General features: G+C 40.9%; 1 protein-coding gene across 2 annotated transcripts; it reads right to left on the bottom strand.

Moving 5' to 3' along the window:
- Window positions 1–1,113: 1,113 nt before the first annotated feature.
- COCH (cochlin) lies at window positions 1,114–21,024 on the bottom strand. 2 transcript variants are annotated; one of them, XM_058806662.1, is made up of 11 exons: window positions 20,900–21,024; window positions 20,778–20,822; window positions 15,129–15,285; window positions 10,822–10,955; window positions 9,582–9,647; window positions 8,654–8,698; window positions 8,419–8,566; window positions 7,334–7,437; window positions 5,756–5,982; window positions 3,560–4,076; window positions 1,114–2,862 (listed from the first exon to the last, which is right to left on the bottom strand). In XM_058806662.1, exons 1-11 carry the CDS (start codon window positions 20,922–20,924, stop codon window positions 2,687–2,689), a joined length of 1,644 nt encoding a protein of 547 aa, XP_058662645.1. In that variant the 5' UTR covers window positions 20,925–21,024; the 3' UTR covers window positions 1,114–2,686. The 2 variants fall into 2 exon arrangements, with proteins under 2 accessions (XP_058662645.1, XP_058662646.1); XM_058806663.1 differs by having other exon boundaries at window positions 9,582–9,644.
- Window positions 21,025–22,116: the final 1,092 nt, after the last annotated feature.

The following is a 22,116-nucleotide window of genomic DNA, read 5'->3' as shown; positions in this document are numbered from 1 at the left end:
CAGTTAAGCACCTAAATTCCTAACCTTTTCTAAATGAAGGAATCCTGATTTTTTTTTTTTTTTTTTTTTTTTTTAATATGTTGATGTGATATGTCATCAGGACTGGGATTGCACATCTGAGGCCCCCTGAATCTGAGTACTGCTTCGGAAGATACAGCATAGAAAATCACAAAGTGTTTAAGTTGGAAGGGACCTTTTAAAGATCATATAGTCCAGCCCCTTCACAATGGTTTTCATTAGTCTCACAAGAGAACAGAATTGATCTCCTGCAGGCCAAAATCTTGACTGACAGCCCTAGATCTGCAGCAGTTTTTCCCACTGGAGTTTGGATAGCTGATGGTAGCTGCAGCTCTCTTCACATTCTTTGTACTGCTTGGTCCAGCAGCATAAAACTGAATCCTTGTGCGTGGCTTCACTTACCTTGTTTAACAAACCAGAGCTTCAGCCCTGCCCTGCCCTCTGCCATGCTGTTCCTCCTCCAAATTTGCCTTCTACTTACAGCACAGTCCACATCCTTTCCACCCTGCCTTTGGATCTCACCAGGTCTCAATCCTTTTCTGTATCCCACCAATGTTTTTCCCAGAGTGAAACTGCTCACAAATTCTTGCTGGCACATAAACATTGTATCTTTAAAAAGTATTTTCTATACTCCCCATCAGAGTGTAATAAGAGTGTATGAAGGGTGCAAGTAACATGGCATCACCACTCCTGAGAAATGGAAATATGTGAAGAGTTAGCTCTGCAGTTTTCAGTGTCCCAGAGATGCAAACCTGCTTTTTGTCTAATGAATGATGTGAGATAAAGCTGCCTATTTCTTTGCAACAGCAAAAGCAAAGTAGAAGAGAAAATGTGATTCTATCAGCCAGCGCACTATTTATATTCAGATGATTTAACTAGCATCACACCTAATGTGAACAAAACTAAAACTTCAATATTGACTAATTAAAATGAAAATATTTGTAGAAATAATACCCTTATTATTTGAAAATTATTTGGAATTAAAGATCATACAGTTAGGAAGTAACACATAGAACTTACTTAAACTATATGAGGTTCATCATAAAAAGACTTCTGTGTTATGAGATATCAAAACAGACAGCAGCACTCCCAGTTTTCTTGCAATATATATTTCTATAAAAAGTTTATAAACTAAATTAATTGAATTTTTGCACAAAGTTGATATAGCATATGAATTTATACAGCAAAGGCTTAATACTCTTACCTATAAACACATAACAAAATTAGGGATAACAATTGCTAGAAAAATACAAGGAATCTTTGCCATTTATGTTTAGAGTAATATATAGTCAGTTATAAGTTATTAAAAAGCACAGCAAAAGCCCAATGAATACAATCCTTTCTGTGCCACTCCATAACTACTAGAAATTTTACAATCAATAGTGGGGTAGAGGAAAAAAGGGAAACCCCAGATTGATAGGAAAAGTGCTGTTTTGTTTTCTACTATATATTTTATTTGCAAACCCCCTTCATTTATTCAGAATATTTGGAGTATGTTATTCACACCAGGACACTGGAATAACTTAGAGAATATCACATCATTTTAGCCATATATGTGTCCATATAAATATATCAACATTACTAGGTATGTAATCAAATGAAAGCCTTTTCCAAGAAAACTGTTATTTTCAGAAAACCTCACGCATCTATAGAGGTGTTTTTACTACCATTATGAAGTTGTTATTCTCTGAACTACTAAATCCAACTTAATGTGTCTGCCTACTCTCTTCTTTTCTGACCATGTAATCTGATATAAATCCATTAGGTTTAAAGGTTTGAGATACCTCTGGACTTGAATTTGAATGTTGTCAGTTCCCACTGTGTGGTCTTATTTAATCTCTTGGCCCAAGATTCCTGTCTCTAACTGTCTGGCCAATAACAACTTTGTCAAATCAAGACAATACAAGGCAGCAGACAGGAAATATCCGGTTGTCAGTTTTATTTGGAATATCACTGTTGACTTCAGTGGTGCAGAAAGCAGCAGTAGTAGCTAATATATTAGGATCCAGATTCTCTACTGTGCCTTAAATGCCTTTAAAATTCTGTGCTAAAAGAACCAACCAAATAGATCCACAGAAATCTGTGGGTAGAAGTTAAATGACTTTTGATATAAAATTTGCCAACCAGATCCAACAAAACCCCAACTAGTAAAAATAGACTCTTTCAGCTACAATCTGTCATATCTTTTCTCAAGCTGCCTGGCAATAATGGATGTTGCACATCAGGAGCACTGAAAGTACTGTGTTATCAGCAGAACTCTTTCCAAAGATACAGAATTGTAAGCTACAGAAAGCTTATAGAAGGTAGTACCTTATATTTAAAGATTTTTTTAACTCCTAAGAAGGTGTTTAGCAAGTGTCAGGAAAAAATGTCAGAGCTGTATTATTTCCTCTCAGTATCTGCTATTCTTAAGTGCACAATATGCAAAGCTTTGAACTTCAGGATGCTATATGCATGTCAAAAATATTAACTGTTGGCCAAATCCTGCACTTCAGGATCAAGTACAAGCTCACAGAAATCTTTGACTGACTACAGAAATAAAAAGTAGCCCTTCATCTTCCTCTGTATTGTGATAGCATATATAAGAATAAAACATCTGTGCTTTAGAGGGACCATTTCAATTTCATGACTTTTAGTTTCAAATAGTAATAGTGAACTGCAGATTTTTTTATTGTTTAGAGTCCAAAAAGTCTTTACAGATGCCTCTAATAATATCAGGAACCATCTGCTCCAATCCTGTGAACTCCCTGGTGAAGAAGGTATGAGATTCTCTTGGTTCAGAAGCCATGTCTTTCAGATCATCCAAAGGTGCCCAGGCAACACCAACAGAGAAGACTGTTATTCCTACAAAAAGGAAATAAATAAAAAAGACCATTTTGCCTGCAGATACAAAAAAACCCCAGCCATTTCTACATTAATGAATCAATGTGGATTTGTAAAGCATGTTTCAACACCTGCAATCTGTCAAAGATAATTAGATTTTGCCACTAAATACCAGGAATTAGATTTGACTCAGGAAAAATCCTGAAGGAAATATGAGGCGTCATAAGAGCTAATGTCCGAGTTGTTCTTGTAGTAACACATAGGATTGTAGCAGTTACAATGTCAGTCTTGAAACATAAGTAACGCTGTGTAAAATAGTTTTGAAAGTAAGTTTGGTTCCTTTGTGTATGCTTAGTGCCTTTATATACTCATACTTCAAGCATCACCAGCCCAATGAGCTTTTTGGCCACAACTGCTTATTCCCTTCCTAGATGATGGTGGAGCTACTTGGCTCATTATTCTTACTCTGCTGTTTGGGGAAATGAGACTGGGTGTATGTTGATCCCTAAGCTGCCATGAGTGAGTCTAGTCATACCTGGCTCTGTATTACTGGTTGCTGGGGTATTTTTCACCCTAATGGAAAATAGTTCCTAGGGGGTGCATTACATTTTGCTGAATTCCAAGTATGATACTTTGCAAACTTTAAAATCTTAACATTTGCAGCACAGCAGAAATAGGAGGGATCAACTTCCACCGCTTTTCAAAACGCATACTTTACCTGCTTTTTGTGCAGCTGCAGCAGGTCCTCTAACATCATCGTAAGACTGACCATCGGTGAGAACGATGAGGAAATTCTTGTTAGGCCCATCTTTCACTGGCCCAAACACATTCCTGGTGGTGAAGGAGATGGCATCGCCGGTGGCCGTGCCCCCGCTCATGTAGTGGATGCCGCGGATGGCCGACAGGACCTTGTCCTTGGTGACAAAGTCGGTGAAGCCGAACTCGGTCCTCTGGTCGTAGGTGAACTGCACAGCTGCCACCTTGGAGCCGATGTCAGAGATCTCAAAAGCTTTGGCCACGTTGCTCACGAACTCCAGCACGAGGCGGAAGTTGCTCTCTCCGATGCTGCTGGAGCCGTCTATCAGGAAACCGATGTTGACGGAGTTGTAGCAGGTCTTGCTACACAACATCTGCTCGTGTGAGCACAGCTTCTGGACAAGAGGTTTGACATATTTGGTAGTACCAAACCAGGTGGGCATTTGGTAAGAGAAGAAGCCATTGTTTCGACAGACAGCCTGTTTGAAAACATAAAGGGAATGGGTGAATGCCAGCTGAGCAGTTCGGTGGATAATACTCAGACACCTATGATTTTACTTTCAAAAGCAGGTTAGAAATGAAGCCTCGTGGCTGGAACTTAGGATGGGTTTTTGTGTGCTTGTCTTTAAAGAAATTGAAACAGCTGTACTTGAAGTCAATGTAAGCCATAGAGCAGCTTATTTTATCCAGTAATAAAGCCAACCCTGCCACCCAAGCTCTGAAAGTTTTCAAATAATTTACCTTTTTTCACAAGAAGTGCAACAACTGAAAATTGTAATTTTGTTTTGTGTATGTGAAAAAGTCATGATACTAAATAGCCAAAGGATTGAAATTTCTGTATTTTTGCTTATACACTGAAAATTATCCTCTGTGTTTTCCCTTTGAACTTGGTGATACCTTTGGATTTTTAATCTATAATGTCACAAACACAGACAGAGTTGAGCAGAAATACAGCTCCTGATCATTCAGAGGAAAATTAATTTTCCCCTAGCTTCCATCAGATGCATGAAAAAATGGGTTAAATTCAAAATCAGCTCTCCAACTAATCCAGCTAAGATCAAAATGCAGAAGGAGAGCAGAGGCCTCAGCCACTTAAGGTCATGTCTTTCTGTGTCTGTACAGGGACAGACAGCGATAGTACAAGGCGAAAAGATCTCCTGAAGTAGGAGAGATCTAGAGTAGATACTGGGAGAGAATTCTTTACTGTGAGGATGGTGAGGCACTGGGACAGTTTACTCAGAGTAGTGGATGCCTCTTCCCCAGAATGGTTCAAGACCAAGCCTGAGCTACCTGCTCTACTGTGTGGTGTCCCTGTCCGTGGCAAGGGGGTGGGAAATACATAACCTTTAAGGCCCTTTCCAAATCAAACCACTCTATGGTGCTTCTGTAAGTGCCTAAGGGTTGGACCAGCCTTCAAAACCTCTGGGGTCAGCAGCTAGGTATCTTATCCCTAGAGCTTCATTCTGTTCATGCCATTTCTGCTGAAATTAGACATCTGCAACCTCCCTGTGGAAAATGACTGATTTTCTCACTGCAGAGTAAGTAAAGACGGACTGAGCAGAAAGCTCATGTAAGAGTAGGTGTTTGAATTCCTGCTCTAACTCAAAAGTAACAAGATCCAAAACTCTGCTTACAAGATCAAAGTCTTGTACACAGGCTTGCTGGGATGTGTTTTTCCATAATTTCTGTTCTCTTGGTAGTGAAAGTAAGTAAATAATTATCCACAGAGCTGGTAAGAAATAAGCACCTCCCTGTCTGCCCTTTTGTGAGAGAGAATGTATCACATCAGTATGTCATTGCTTTGGCGCATTCAGCCATACCTGAGATAGGGGAATTTCCTACCCTGAGAGTCTTCATGCAATTACAAATTCCAGGAGCTGCAACTTGGCCAAGCTTCCGAACTGGGAGTACAATGATACCTTTGTGTGGCCCCTTTAGCAAGGAAAAATCTCCAGTGTTTCTTTAACCTTCCCTCTGCTCATCTTTTAAATCACTTATGAGCAGGGATAATTTAATGAGCTGGTTTGAGAGAATATTTTTATGTCTATACATCTATGTGAGTTATTGTATATATATGTATTAGTTCATTAGAATTTTACTGTAAATTCTCCAGAATTATATTCATGACTGTAAACCAAATAATGACATTCTTCCTTACTTTGTCCACAAAGCCAATGTCTTGTACCATTCCCAGCTCCTCTGTTGTGGGTTTTGCTACAGACACAATGAACACATTGACTCCAAATTCTCTGGCCACTATGCCAGCTTCTTCTAGATCATCTGAGGGCCAGCCATCCAGGAACACTACAATGATCTTGGGAATTCCCTTCCGTGCTCCATTTTCCAAAGAGAAGAATTTCTGAGCTGTGTACTTCAAAGCTTTGCCTTGGTTTGAACAGGAAAAGAACAAGAAGAAATAATGCATACAGTGATGGTACATTCTGGGATCAGCTTTCCATCTGAAATTGTGCAGGATTTATGTTATAACTACAGGACTAAGCCAGTGTAGCATTGAATGGGTGCCCCAGGAAATTTGATAATAATGAAGCTTGGGCAACCTCCAAGTTAAAAACTAATGACATCAAATCAACACCCCTCCCCTCACCAAAAAACCCCACAGATAAAGCTGAGGTGGAATTCCCTGAGATTATTTTTGCTCATGGGTCTAGTTTCCTACTAGGAAGTAGGTATATTAGTACCTGCCAAATGGATTGGAAGGAAGAAAGTACCTAAATTTAGCTTGTGAAATGCAACATAATTAGATGCTTAGTTTCAATATCTGGCTGGTTTTGTCTGTGATAATTATTTTTTTTTTCAGATTAGCTGGTAGGGACTGAGTTTTGGATTTGTGTGGAGAACTGTGTTGACAGTAGGGGGATATTTTGTTATTGGTGACAGCTCCTGCACAGTGCCAAGGCCTTTCCTGCCTCCTGTGCCACCCTGCCAGTGAGAAGGCTGGGGGTGCAGAGCCCGGAGAGCTGGCCCCAAGCTGGCCACGGGGATATTCCACACCACGTACGTCATGGGCAGCATGTGAAGGTGTGGGAAGGAGAACAAAGGAGAGGGGACATTTGGAGTGTTGGCATGAGCTGCTAGGTGAGCTGGAGCCCTGCTTTCCTGGGGATGGCTGAACACCTACTTTCCCATGGGACATGGTGAATGGTTTCCTTGTTTTGCTGTGCTTATGTGAGTGGTTTTTGGTTTCCCTAATAAATTGTCTATCAATCTCCAAATTTTCTCATTTTCTTCTTCCCAATTCTCCCCCCATCCCACTAGGGGAAAGTGAGCCAGCAGCTGCACGGGGCTTGGTTGCTGGCTGGGGCTAAACCATGATGTCTTCTCACCACCACTCACTCCTTACTCCTAGTATAACTCTTTCATTAGCCACCCAACAAGAAAGAAACACTAACCCTTTTATGAGTTTGTCCCAAGATATCATTCTGTTTCTAGTGAAAAGTCAATTACTGTTTAAATGCAGGAAGATTTATACAAGTATAAACAGTTGTACTCTAATTAAATGTGTAATAAGCATGCCTAACTTCTAGAAATTAAATGTGAGATGTGAAAATGTTCTAGTGGAACATCACTGAACCTGATTAAGGTAAGAGTGGCATCTAAAACACTTCCTGGCCTATGTGAATTCTAGGAACTTCAACATTTACACACATACATATACATACATATATTAAAAATACATAAAGAAGTAATTTCTGTTTTAGGGGGAATATGAGCTCACCTGTATTGGAATTGCCTCCTCTGAAGCCTAATTCTTTTATGGCAAACAAAACTTCTTTTGTAGCAGTAAAGTTTTTCAGATAGAATTCAATTTTTGGATGTTCACTGTGGAAAAACAAAACAGAGTAATAAGGTTCACTTTTCATACTGATATTAGCAAACTAAAACACACTTGAAATAGTTTTGCTCATGATAATATATATTCTTCTCTGGATTTCAATTCTAAAATGTAAGTGTGCTTCTTGCTTAGTAAGTCTTGCAATCCTTAGGAAGAGGAATTATCTGCCTGAATGGATAAATTAAGGACAGCCTGATCCTCATGCTTATCAAACAGATGATAGCATTAGGTTGAAAATACATAAAGAAAAAAATTGAACATGCCAGACATTAAACTAAAGGAATCTGTGTAACTAAAGATTGGCAGGTTTTCTACTTATTATAAGGATTTGCATGACAAATACCTTCCTTATAAAAAGTCCTGCAAAGTGCAGTTTGAGTGTTTTGATTTGAGAAGTTCAAGGTATGCTAGCTACTGACAAAGAGGTTAAAGACTTTAAGTATTCTGTCTCTGGATTTCATTTTTAATTTACAGTAGAAAGCAAAAACAAGTGACCAGTTACAAATTGAAAAAATATCAGCTGTAATATTTTATCAGTTAAAGAGAAAATATTTATTAAATATTAAAATATAGATCAGGTAAGAGCAGGTTTTTGTTTTGTACATGCACATAGCCATTAGGGACTATTCTCTCTACAATTTTTAGAAACTGGCATCTCTCCTTTTCAGGGTGTTTCCTGCTGTTCTACTAAGATGAGATGCAAAGCTACAGCAGAGGAGCTGTGAATCATCCAGCTTCTCTCTATTCAAATATCGAGTATCAGAGAACAGAAGATGTTCAAATTTGTCATGTCCTGTCACATGCACATCTCAGTATAGCACAGAGCAAACAGTGCTATGGCTCAAGGGATTCTTTCCCTTGCCATTCATCAGCCATTATTGAGTGATTTTGTTCTGCAAAAGGAGAAGTGACACATTAATTTTCTCTTATCGATTACTCCATTATATTTTATGCAGGTCTGTTCTTACCTGGCTTGTACGACCCCAACATGAGGCCCTTCTGTTCCAATTCCCAACATTACAGCTACTTTTCCAACAAAGTTTTTCTGCAAGTTAAACCTGCGTTGGCCAATGTTGTAGCTTCCATCAATGAGAAAGGCAATATCAGCTTTACAGTCTGTGAACATCCAAAATAATTATACTTGTTAACATCAAATAAATGTTAGGATTCTGCTTTGCGAAAGTTAAATCTGTGTGTTCTTACCTTTGTTTCCAGCCTTTTTATCAAGAGTCTTCTTAGGTCTTTTACCTTCAGTGAAAAAAACCAGCATGGATCATTTAAGAACAAGAGGATGAATGGACTGAGGTAAACCAGAAAGAGCTCTGAGTAAAGAAATTACAGTGCAATCTATCTGCAGTAGGAATTGTCAACCATTTTAATAATTGAAATTGGGCTACTACTGCTTTGCTCCTTGGAGAATATTCTTTTTCAAAGGAAACAGCTTAACCTTCCTTTCTACACCTGACTGACTGATTACTGAGTTGTACAAAGCCAGGAAGATTTCTCTACCTCACCTTCCCAAGTGCTACTGTTTCTCAGTTAGCAACCCTGCTGTACAATGGATTTTTAATGGTTTGGAAGCAAACCGTGGTTTAAACTGTAAACCAGGTCGTCTATTCACGAACAACATCAAAGTCCAGTATTTATACAGCACTAACTTTCACAAAAAGGGTTTAATGCAGCATTTTCTGTGGTGAAAAACAACTAAATTTCTGCTATGCATGTCCTGACAGCACTCAGCTGTTCAGCAGTTCTGTAAGAAGGAATGCATTAATTCTGTCTTCTCCATGGCTTAGAAAGAATGAACATCACATGAGCTCATGAACTCTTACCTTCCTCTGTGTTATCTCTATTACTTTTCAAAAACCATTCAATTTTTTTTTAAATTTGCATGAAATCATTTGCATAATTTCTTAATTCCAATCTTGTTAGTGAGATCAGAATCAGTCTCCAAGATTACATACAATTCCTATTTTTTTTCCAGTGAAAGAGACACTGCAAAACCAGACACTGCAGCTGTTTCCTTCTTCAAAAACAAATGGGTCTCATGAGCACGTTGTCCTGGCCAGGTCCTGCCCAGTGCAGTGCCTCCCTCTGGGGGATGCTCTCCCCTGGCTGCGGGATCACGCACCTGTGGAAGGACGCGCTGTGGACACCGATCGTCCCACGGCTTCCAGGGCTGTGCTCCTGGTACCTGCTGAAATGAGAGCACTTTTACTGCATTTCAGTGTACTCAGATGAAGTTACAAGTGCTTGAAGAATTACTGTACTTGCAATAACCTTTTTTTGCCATCTGCCATTAGCTACTCTGGGAGTAGGACACGAGCCTAGACAAACCTTTGGTGTAATCCAGTCCTTGTTTTACAGGTAATTAATTTCTGCATTTTAAACAACAGCAGCTGATGAGTAACTACAGCATATATATCTGATGAGAGGTTTTGAGCTGTATTAGCCATTATTTCCAGCAGATAAAGAGAGGACTTCATCTGGAGAACTGGATTTCACCTTCACCCTCACCAAAAGCACCTCTAATTTTAAGTGCTTAGCTAGCAACTTGCAGTGAGCACAAGGAATACAAGTATCTTAGAGACAGTAGGCTGAATTTTAGCTGTGTAAACATAAGAACACATTACAGAGATCTGCTTCACAAATTTTCTATACTAGCAAACACCCACTTCAATATTTTTGAAACCACAACAACGCACACAACCAATATGTTTCTGCATATGATTTTATGAGGGCAGTTTATCTTCACTGAGTGGCAAGGCATGGCAACAGGCTTGCAATTAGTCAATTACTAATTAACAACTACCTCAACAATGGGGACAGAAACTTCTGGACTAAACCACAACATTGCACTGTAGCTTAATGACCACATCACATGTTAAGTTGATGTTATTACTATTTCTGGAGGGTCAGTTTTCTCTTTGCATGGAATGTTGCACAAGGTAATTGAAGGGCCCGACAAAGTGCTGTTCCCTGCACAAATGCAGGCAGAGGGAGAGAAAGGATAAAACTGAATGGCTGGAAGTGGCAGGAGGACTGGACTGCAGTGGCAGGATCAAAGCACTGACTTTGATCAGCTTAAACTGTGGTGGAGCTGTCCACTGCCTGCTATCATGTCATTATATTCCAAATAACTGACCCATCTTTGCATCAGCTTCTGTTACAGACTAGCTACTCTAGCTGGAATAGATTTTCTTTAGGTAATTGAGGAAAAAGTTAAAATAATGAATTAGAAGTGAAACCTTCTGTTGCTAAACAATCGCTCTCTCAATGCATACAAAAGCACTGAGGAAGTGTCCCATGGTTCTGCCAGAGCTTCAAATATAGTTTGCAAAACAGTGAAACAGTGAGTGTGATCCACCTACCAGTCACTGAGAAAGATGAAGCCCATCTAGAGAGCACCTGAGACTGGATGCCATTAGCATTTACAGCAGGGTAGTTTTCCTGTCCTGGGAGAGTCTGCACCCTTACAGCTCCTCCTGTGTTGGTAATCACCCCACTAAGGTTGAAAAAGAGTTGGTATAAATCAGACATTTTAGTCACAAGAAAATGCAATACAGGTAACGCCATCATTAGAATTTTTGTCACCAGCCTTCTCAATAAGATCTAATAGAGGCAGGCAGTTGTGTTCAGGCTAGAACAATCTTGCCTGAACACTCTATAGAATAGTTTCCCCTAAAAGTCTTTAGGAGAAACTATTCTATAGAGTACCACACAGATTTATTTTTAAAAGTCAGGAAAGCCTAAAATTATGGCACTTAAACTAATGCAGAAGAGGGATGCTTCAGGCCATATCAATTCCTAAGTGACAATAAGAAGATCAGAACTGTCAGATCTCTTATTATTTTTAGAGGTCAAAAGTCAAAGTTGTACTTCTCTAAGAGGGAGAAAAACTTGGTGCCTTGTAGTGTGTGGGCAGGTATAGCTCTGTGGGAGACAAGCAATCATTTCATGAGTATTTAAACACAGCAATGTGTGCCTTGGTGTTTGCTTTTTGGTTCTGTTTGGCTTCCTGGCTGAAAACACAACCTGATTTAACACATTGTGAAAGTAGAATAATCAAGACCAGAGTTCAGAAAGCTTTACATATATTTCTGATAATATGAGATCTGGATATCTATGGTAAAGGCAACTTCCACATGAAATTCTATTTGGAACAGTGTTAAAAGATATTAATTCTTCATGGATGTGACTTGCATTTCTAAATTGAACTATGATTATATACATTTATACATGTGTCTGACTTGCATGCCATGGCTGCTTTGGTTAAACTGAGCTCAGCAGATTTTCCAGGAGCAGCTTTCACTTCCCTACTTATTATGTTATATGCTACTGCCAGTGCTGCTTAACAGGGGCTTTATGTAAAAGCTGCTAGTCCATTCTCTTGCCTAGCTTGTTAATAACAACCTGTAATTTATACCTAAATGGTATTTTTCACTCAAAAATGGACACAAACAGAAAAGCAGATACACACAAGGCAGTAATCCTGTACCTCACTGCACAACAGCTTGTGAAGGAAAGTGTACCAGTCAAGAGTAGCAGAAAGATCTTATAAAATACAGGACTAAAACACACTTAAAAATCAGCTAAAACATACTTAAAAATCTGAACTGAATTGAGATAAATCACACATTAACTGCAAAGTTTTTAAGATCCCCATGCAAGAAGCATTTCTTTGCACTATTGGAGAAAGAGATACAGGGTGTTGCTGAGTTTTGAATGAATTTTTCAAGGAGTCTAGACTTCAAAACTGATGCTTAGACCACAAAGAGTCTTCTGGCCATGGGAGGTGATCCTTATAGATGTAACTGCAGTCAGTTTATCCTAAGGGACTTTAGGCAAATGGCTGAATTGCCTGAATTCCCATCTTTCCTTCCTACTATCACCATCTGCAACCTCCTTCCAAATAATCAGCCTTTCTCCATCACCCCAAGAATTATCCTCCTCATCTCCAAACTGGTGTCCTGCTGCTGCCTGATTGCCATCAATCACAGATATGGAGCCACTCAGGATTTCACGCCAGCATCCTCTGGACCCCTAAGCTGTGTTCCTTCTTTCTTTCTTCCTTCCTTTCTTTCTCTGCACTCCTATTGCTTTTAGCAGGAAAGAAGTTCAGCAGCAGAGGCAGGCATGATACCAAAATTTCCCGGGGACCTACAGCAGCTCAGAAATCCCTTTGACCAGATAACATTTTTGTCAACATTCTTGTAGCAAACACTGGGGCAGCTCAGTGCCACTTGTGTTTATGGGCACATTGTGGACAGCTGGGTAATACCATGACATGCTTTTGTTAGACTGGAGTTCTGCGAGCCCAGTGCTTAATGAGGACTGGTCTCACCCTTTGACAAGTTAGGAAGGTTGTGAAAAAATTTACATGCCTATTGAACATCTAAATGCTACCACATTGGGCTAGGTCTCCATTTAGTGGAATTGGCGCTGGAACAGAACTGCACAAGCTGAGAACCGAGTCCTTCATTTGACCTTTTGATTATTAATCCAATTAATCACTCAGTGGTAGATTTAACTCGGTTCTTCATGCCTACATAGTGTCAGCCTGGTAGGAGGTTCTCTATTCTTCCCTCAACAAATATATCTTTTATCCTTCTGCCCAGAAAAAGAATAATATTAAATAAATATTTTGTTTCCTGAGAGTAATTACACACAAAATGAGACAAAAAGCCAAATATAACAAGCTAAAACAGGCAGAAAGATTATTCATCTGTAGAACACAGAATTTTTTGTAGCTGAATTCTGCTAAATTATTTTCATGTATTACATAGCATTTTCTTGCATTAATAACTGCCTCAAAGTAATGGAACTACTCACAGGACTAAGCACTATTTGATTTATATAAAATTAAGGAATCCAGCCTCAATGTAGACCAAGGATGCAAACTGAAGTGTATGTACAAAATTTTCAAAGCATAGATCTACTTACATCACAATAATGGCAAACTCCAATCACCTATTGGGAATGGCTTCTTGAAGTTTCCTTCATGCCAATATGGATTTTAGACATTGCAACACAGGGCAAGAAGGAGCAAGTATCTTCTATGTTTTTGTTGGATTTTGCAGCCAGCACTGAATTTAGCTGAGAACTAAGCAGCTATTGTCTCTTCTCCATGCATCAATCCTTTTTTGCCAGGACTAGTTATAGCTGTTAACAGTTGCAGTAAAGGCACCAAAACATTCTCATGTAGCAAATTCTGTTCTGACATTGAAAGGCCAGCAGAACTAAAAGCCCCCAACTTAAAGGCAGTCTTCAGAAACAGCAGTTCTCCTAAACAGATAATTTTTCACCTTTAGCCTGCTTTTTCAAAACCTTTGAAAAGAAAAAAGAGCTTTTTTCTCTTTAAAGACATCTTTGGCAAGAAATAGAATGTTAAAATAAATGGCTGCATCACTAAATATGAACATTGTCTCAGGAAAAATAAAAAAGACAATGGAAAGAAATCTCTGTTTTCCTCAGTTCAAAAGAAAAGCAATAAAAAAAGCAAATCCAAAGTCACTACCTGCATTCAATCTAGACATTCTTCACAAAATTTTTTTATATTCCTCAGCTAGGAAGAGTGAAGAATAGAAGAGTAATTTTTTTAAACCTCCATGAAGACTCTTAGAACACACTAAATGGAGATCTTAATTCTTTTTACAGAAGCATCAGAAGGAAGCCTGTCTAATAATAAAATACACATGGAGACATGTGAATTTGAGACAAACTCTTCAGCTTTAAAAACAAACAGAAACATATCCCCATGACACCTCCCAAGCTCCTTCTAAGTCCTTCTATAGTACCTTAGCCCCTAGATTCTTTTACAGCATTTGAGAAGTTCCAGAGTTTCTACTCAAAACCCCTCCTTAAGTCAATTTTTCTTTTTAAAAAACAGTTAATTTTAGTTTACCTAGGAGTTTAATTACTGTACAATAAGCCCAAGTTTTGGAAATCTTGTTAAAAGTTATAAAATTTTAATTGACACTTGAAATAAGATTCCAGATAGTAATGACAGCTTCCTAAATATTACTTAAAATGCTTGGCGTGGGTTTTTTAATGGCATTTAAAGTGTCCAGCAAGGAATGTTAACTCAAGAAGGTTTTATTTTCCTCATTTTTCTTCTAGCAATTTAAATTTCCATAAAATTTTAAGTTTATAGTTGTGGGTGTTTTAACATAAAAAATACTGTGATAGCTGCAGTATCACATCAATATGTTCTGATAGAGCTTTCTTCTGTTGCTTGATGCTAAAAAAAATGCAACCACTTTTCCTCCACTTCTTTTAAACAGTTTGTTTGACACAATATTTTAAGAAAGTCAGAAAGTGAATCTGCTTTTATTCTTCAATTATTTACTATTTATACTGTGTCCTTCCATATCTACTAGTGATACAAGTGATTTCACAGTGAAAGGCCACCTGTGGACAATGCTGGGCCCTGTCAGAGAAAGTTGACAAAGCAGTTTGGAGGAACACTCAAGCACAACTCAGGTAACTTGCAAGCTGCACAGATATAATTTTTATTTTTCCTTGCTTTCTCTTCTCCCAGTGACATTCCAATTGAGTTAATAGGACCCAAAGTCCAGAGAGATTTCTGCTATGATGGCACCAAAAGGCCAGGACTTGTAAGTGTGGCAGAGACTTTATAAACTCACTTAGCACATGGATTAGCAATGATCTGACTTACCTGTGTATGGCAGCTCCGCAGACGCTCGAAAGAGAGGCATAAACTCCATCCCCAAAGACATAAAACTGCCACAGAGGACAGTTTGCTGGGCAAAGGACATCTTCTGTCCCCTTTCTAAGGTCAAGTCCTCTTGTAAAGCACGTGATAGCAGTAGAAGCTAAAGAGAAAAGAAGAACTTTTGACCTGAAAATCTTAAGAGTTTGTTGTTGGGTTTTTTTTTTTTTTTTAATGTCTCTACAGTTTCCAAGTTTAAAGCAATATCTGAGTTTGAAACTAAATACAATGTCTGTAAAGATGTCGTCGGAGCTTGCAAATGTACAGTTATGACAAGGAAACACACACTTCAAAATTACTTATGGGAAAAAAGTGGCAGGAAAAAAACTCCCATGAACAAACAACATTAAAATAACATCAAGGAACATTACACAAGGAAAAGCAATCCATTTCTGTAAATTTGCTGCAGAGACAGAAAGGCAAAGGAAAAACTTTTGAGGGCTGACAGACCACAGATACAGGTGGCAATTTCCAAGGAAGAAACTAAATCACTCTGACAACCCCACAAAAAACTCCAGCCATAAGATATCTATGAGTCACTTGGGGAATTCTGAATCTTCTCTCCAGTGGCATTCATGGAGCAAGCTGACAGCAGCATTTCCCTTAGCCTCTTGCAATAAATCCTACTGAGGCCAGTGTTAAAAAAAAAAAAAAAAAAAAAGGAACACACATCTCGTTTCTCCAGTAATACAGTAACATCTAGAACATTGGTATCAAGTCATTACAGTGAAGTTTACATCATTATGTGCAGAGGACTGTCAGATTCATACAGTGATACAAAAGTTATCTATTCAGCTGAGGCACACGCATTTTTTGTGTAGAACTCTGCCTTTTTTCAGAAGTTGCTCTCCAGGTTCCCATCATTAAGCTTTCACTGTGCTTGCCTGTGTGCAGTGAAGGTATGCAGACACAGATTAACATCAGTAATTTCACTTGGCAATCTGGTGCTTTTTCTTTTGAAAACATTGAGGTCTTTATCTTGCCTGGTCACTACCATCCTTCTACTACACAAGATAGCACAGTCCCCTGCTCCGTTGCACAGCAAATTAGAGATTTGGCTTAGATCATTATCAACTCAGCAGCACAAGGGCAACCCATGCCTGCCTGTTTACTCTGAAGTTCCCAAGGCATCTAGAAGGTGCAAGAACCTTTTCTAAATGCACCTGGAATACTACCTGTGCACAGATGAAAGCTGGCAGAGGCTGGCCAAGGCACCAGGGCATGCACCACAGCATCATATGCCAAGGACTGTATGTTTCAGGGATCAGTGATCTGTCTCTTGCCTACTTTTCTGCCCACTATTTTCATTCTCGTTGACTGAATGTGTTTTTTGACCCCAACATATGCTGCTTATAAATGAAAGCCCTTGGAGCATATGCTGTTCTTCATCAGGGGATGGAAAAGGTGATACCTCCAGCTGATCTCACTGACTTTAGAGCTGAAAAGCAGAAGAGTTGCAGCCAGAAATGCAAAGTGAAACAGGTCTGTTCATTCTGACTTTGTGAATTGAACACACATCATCAGCTATGCATGCAATTTTACTCTTAATTATATACAATAGTCATTAATGCTATGCTGAAACAATGTTAAACTACGTTATCACATCTTCCTGAAAAATCATTGCTGCTATTTGTTAGCACAAACATGGGACTTGTACATGCTGAATCTGCCTATATAGTTCAGACTAAGAAGAAAAGAAAGCAGTAAGCACTTTTTTACTTTTCCCTTTTCAAGATAATAAAAACTGTCTACCTAGCAAGAACTAAAGTGATTCAATCTGATTCTCAAGTATTCTAATAAATAAAAAAAAGTTTCTTTTAGGACTTAGTCTTACCTACTCACATCCTAGCCATGCTTAGTCTTATTTAACTGCCTTAAAGACAAAAGATGGAAAAATCAAGCAGAATTGGTGCTTATACCTAGATGCTCCATGATTTCAAGGTCAAAAATGCAATATTATTGGTATAGATTGGTAAAAAACTCTGATTTGCTTTCCACTTTGAGTCCCCTAATCCTTTCGTGGAAGTTCTACAAGTGTGTTTGCCAATTAATGGGCACTGAACAAGTGGTATCCACCAAATGACACCCAGCAAGACCATCAAAATCAAACAGCAGCTGCAAGGCTGGAAATCCTTGGAGGAGCAATTGCAACAAGCACCACTGGCAATCTCTGCTCTCACAGCACTGCTTGTGCCTCTCACCCTGAAACATTTTTCCAGCCTCTACAAGTGCAAGACACCACAGGAAGTTTTAACTCCTGTCGTTTCTAATGTAATGTACTTGACTGAGTTCCCTGGCTGGCTGTGCACACAAGGACAGCAATTAGATGTGTCTAGCTAACAGACCCTGCATTGCTTGGAGATCTCTATTTCCCTCATCACCAGGTACTTACTAATTACTGTCATGTGGCAGGCTTTTGCATAGCACAGAAGATGGGGGGAAAAGTAATCTTTCTGTGTTTTCCCTGGCAATCAAAACACAGAAATCCATTGTAGCCCAGCCACAGGATTTTTCTGTACTGGCAGCCTGAAGACTGTCATCATCCTTGTCTCAGGCTTCCCAGGGAAGGCTGCACGTAGCTGCTGTGTGAACTGAAGAGCTGACATGCTGGAGCTAGGAGATTTAGCAGTTCATACCTCAGCTGGATCAGCACTGAGGTAGAAAGACACACTTTGAGGAAAATAATGCTCTTAATTAAAAGCAAAAATTTCATTTTCGTATTTTCTGTAGGTAGACTCGGTTTTCTCTAAGCCATAACTCTAAAATAGAGACTACACATTAGAACACATTAGAAGTGTTTGGTGAAATATCAAAATGAAAGCAAATCTTTTTGTTGACTACCAAAATTAAGACTTAAGATATCAGCTCTGCAGTGGTTTTTGTTCTTCCCTGTTTGTTAATGCATCATCAGCTATCCAACCCACAAAACTTCAATGATTTTGTTGCAAACATTAAAATGTATTAATGAGGTCAGAATACTAGAATATATAAAATTGTTTTTTGGCAACTTACATACTCATAATTCTCACAAACTTAATATATGACATTACTATCAAAATTGAAGAAGCGCTTGTTTTTGTTAGTCTATCCAAGATACTTCAACATGGCAAAAAATGCCAAAGAGCTGTATCTATATATAAAGTAACTGAGATAAAACCTCTGTGTTTTAATCACTACAATTGAAGAATGCAAGAGCAGTAGCAGTGGAAGCATTTCTTTCAATACTTATGTGGTGCAATACTCTAAATCCAAGTATTTTTGCAAGAAATAAATAAGTTTACAATACACTGGAAAGGATTCAGTTCTAGACTCCAACCATTCTGGACTCTGGTGAAGATGTGAGACCTATGCCCTGTTACATTCAGTTAGGCTTTTAGAACCACAATAAAACAACTATCACCCCATCCTGTCAAGACACAAATCCTTCAAGCTTCACAGAAACACACTACATCAGAATACCATACAAAAGCAAGGTAAAAAGAAAATAAACTGTAATTCTTCCTGATTTAGGCCATATTTAAGGGTAGGGATGAATGTCTTCCATCATTGTTGATCGTTGACCTAAAAAAAGCAAAAAAAAGCAAAGACTCACTTATCTCTTAAAACAACCATGTTTTCAATCATTCCATCAATTTCTATCTTTTTGGTGCCTCTTGCCATGTAGTCTGATTTTGCCATGAGTAGCTGCCTCTTATATCAATCTATAAAAGTTGTGGCTTAATTTTCAGCAGGAGCCACTGCTTTAAGTTATTCTAGAGGAATAAAACCCATAGGCAAAATCTGATCTTTTCTGATCTTGAAGCTTTCATGCATTGCTTTGTGAAAACAGTTTGTTTATGCAAAGGAAAAAAGGAATCCTATGTACATTATTACAAAATTAAAAATAGAGGTTCCTACATGAAAACCAGCCTTATGAGTTGTAATATAGAGAAGTACATCCCTATTATGCTTTCTATTATTTTAGTATTTAGTATTTTTTTTTTATAGAAAGATTTTAAGTCCTTTTTTACTTTGAGGCTTCAAACAAGCCTGTTTTTTTCTATCTTATGCAAGGAGTATCAACAGTTGGAAAAAAAAGGACATACTAGTAAACCTACGTTTCATATTTTGGAAGACAGGTGCACAGATTGCATACTAATTGATGTAAATTTCTAGTACACATCCTGACCTGGACAGGGGCAATGGGATTTAGAGTAACCTAGTCAGGGCAATTGAATTCATTTCAATCTGAGCCCTCTGCCCTTTTCTCACCCATGTAAGGCCACTGGCCATCACATGGCAGCGTCCACCCACCCACACAGCCTCATGTGTGCACTTGGCAGCATCTGTGTCCATTCCAGTGGGAGCATAAAGAAAGTTTTGGGATGCTCCAAGATCTTCACACACACTATGAGCCTAAATACAGTAGATTCTTGAGGGAATTAATGCTCTTTCATTACTTTGTGCAACAGAACTGAGGCACTTTTATGTATGCAAATTTCTAGTTCAACAACCAAATGCTGCTGAATTTAGGCTCAGAATAGCGGTAAGAGGGAATATCTTACAAAAATTGTTCACATTAATGATATTTTAGCTGGTTCCAGATACCTTCAGGTTACAGTGTCTTCTCTGGCCCTGAATGAAGCATTCCAGAAAATATTCATTTGCTTTCTGCCAGACTGTCAGCACTTCATGTATAATGCACCTGCAAAGTAAAAAAGGGAAAGGAACTGGGGCATTAGAGTAGGTTTTCCATTGCTGTGCATTTTTTCCCTTTTTTAGCCATAGCAATTCTGTAACAGATAGCTTTTATCAGATTAGCACAAAAGAATTTTCCAAATCTTTGATTCACCACAAAATGAGCAGCAAATCCTGATTCCTAATAACTGTGAAATCGTTAACAGCCATTCAGAAAAGCTTGGGGTCACTCACCTCCTGCAGGCCAGGCCTGCATCTGGAAACATGTTCTTCTGGAGGTTCCTGTCCTCCTTTGGTGGAAAGTTCCACTGAAAGGGGCAGACAAACTGCTCGCGTCCTTCGGTCACACATTTCTCCAACTGCTTCCCGCGGCTCCTGGTTCCCATGGAATTATTCTGGTTCTGGGAGAGCCTGCTCTCCAGCAGCAATGATGCAGTCCAACACAGGATGGCACAAGAGGCAGTCCCTGCCATAGCCTGCTAGGCATCCTAAGCGTGTTCCTTTGCTTTCCAGGTCGAAGTAATGGCAGGGCAACTTTAAAATTTTTTTAATCAATTCCATGGTCTAAAATATGCCAGAGATCCTCAAATTGCCAAGCACCGTACGAGTGCCTTTATAACACACGCAAACACACTCCCCCTCACTCTTGCCACCGGCACTCCCCTCGATGGGGCACTTGTCACCACGGCGCTGCTTCAGCCCGTGCCAGGGAGGAGATTTCCCCCCGTCTGGAAGCGTTCCCAGACACGCTCCGTGCCCCTCTGCAGGTTCCCACCGGCCGGCTCCGCAAACCCTTCCCGGCCCGGGCTGGGCTCCCGCGCATCGCGGCCAGGGAGCCGGGACAGGGCCGGGCCGGGCACGGACGCTCCGAGGGGGAAATTCCCGCGGGATGCGGAGGGGGAACAGCGGCCAACTCACCCGAGCCGTCGCTGCCGCGCACCGGGCCGGAGAGCAGGAAGGCGCCTGCGAACAGACAGGGAGAGGGTCGGGGGCTGCTCCGCGCCCGCCCCGCCGGCCCCGCCGCCGCCCGCGGTACCCACCGAGGAGCAGGGCCGAGAGCCACATGGCGGAGCCGGGCCGAGCCCGCACCGGGGGCAGCGCACAGCTGAGCCCAGGAGAGCGGCGTGTCGGCCGGGTCACTGCACTGCGCCGTGCCGTGCCGTGCCGTGCCGTGCCGTGCCGTGCCCGCACCTCCGCCGAGCCGAACAGCCCTGACAGCCGCCGCTCCCGCTTTAAACCTCGGGCGGGCGGAGGGAAGGAGGGCCGGGGCTGGGCAGCTCCGCCGCCGCGGGGCCCGCAGGTGCTGCCGGCCCTCCCCCGCCGCGCCCCCCGCGGCTCTTCCGCTGGGAGCGGCGGCCCGGAGCCGCCGGCTGCGGCAGTGCGCCTCCCCGCTCGCTGACTCGCCCCTCCGGACCGTGTGCGGACGCTCCCGTGCCCGGGGAAGCGCCTTTGCGGTTTGCATTCCCGCCCCTGCCCGCGCACCCCTGGATATCCCCTGCACCCGCGGGGCTCCAGCACCTGATGGCAGGTGTCTGTACTCCAGATGCCTCGGGAAATGCGGGCGGGGTGTTAGCGACTTCGCCGCAGCCTGTGCCCCTCGCTTGAAGCTGAGGCAGGGCCGGAGCTGTCCTGAGCGCTGCGAGGTGCGGCGAGAGGTGCCGGGCCCGTCCCGCCCGCCCCGGGCCCGATGCCGCAGCCGCTTCGTGCGAGGGCCGCACCCGGTCCCGCCGGGCGCTGCCCCGGGGAGAAGCGGCGCGTTTGAACCTCACTGAATCATTCGGAGAGATGGAAATGCCCGAACAGGCGTTCCGGGTATCCCGTTTGGTACAAAGGGTTAGCGCAAATACTGCAGGTGCCTGCCTTTAATTTAACTTAAATTATTAAATTAAATTAAAGGAGGGAAAAAAAGCAGCAAAACCAAAACAACCACCCCGCTATAAACCAACCAACCAACCAACCAACCAACCAACCAACCAACCGAAAACCAAACCGATCAAACCAAGCCCCCAGTTTACAGCCCGACCCGTTTCCACAGCCCAGTGCACGCACGCCCGTGTGCTGTGAAGCCCCGGCTGGCGCTGATGTGCATTGGGGACAGGTCACTTGGGAATCTTGGGCAGAGGGCAGAAGTGCGTGAATTTTAACGAATGCCTAAAAATCGCATTTTGTGGTGGCTGTCAGCATACACTGCTTGATTTTTGCTTAGGATAGCTGCTCCCGAAATGAACTTTTAAATATAGCTAAGCCTTCAGACTTC

The sequence above is a fragment of the Ammospiza caudacuta genome, chromosome 6, assembly GCF_027887145.1.
Source record: "Ammospiza caudacuta isolate bAmmCau1 chromosome 6, bAmmCau1.pri, whole genome shotgun sequence".
NCBI classification, from domain to species: Eukaryota; Metazoa; Chordata; class Aves; order Passeriformes; family Passerellidae; genus Ammospiza; species Ammospiza caudacuta.
This window is presented reverse-complemented; position numbering and strand designations above follow the sequence as displayed.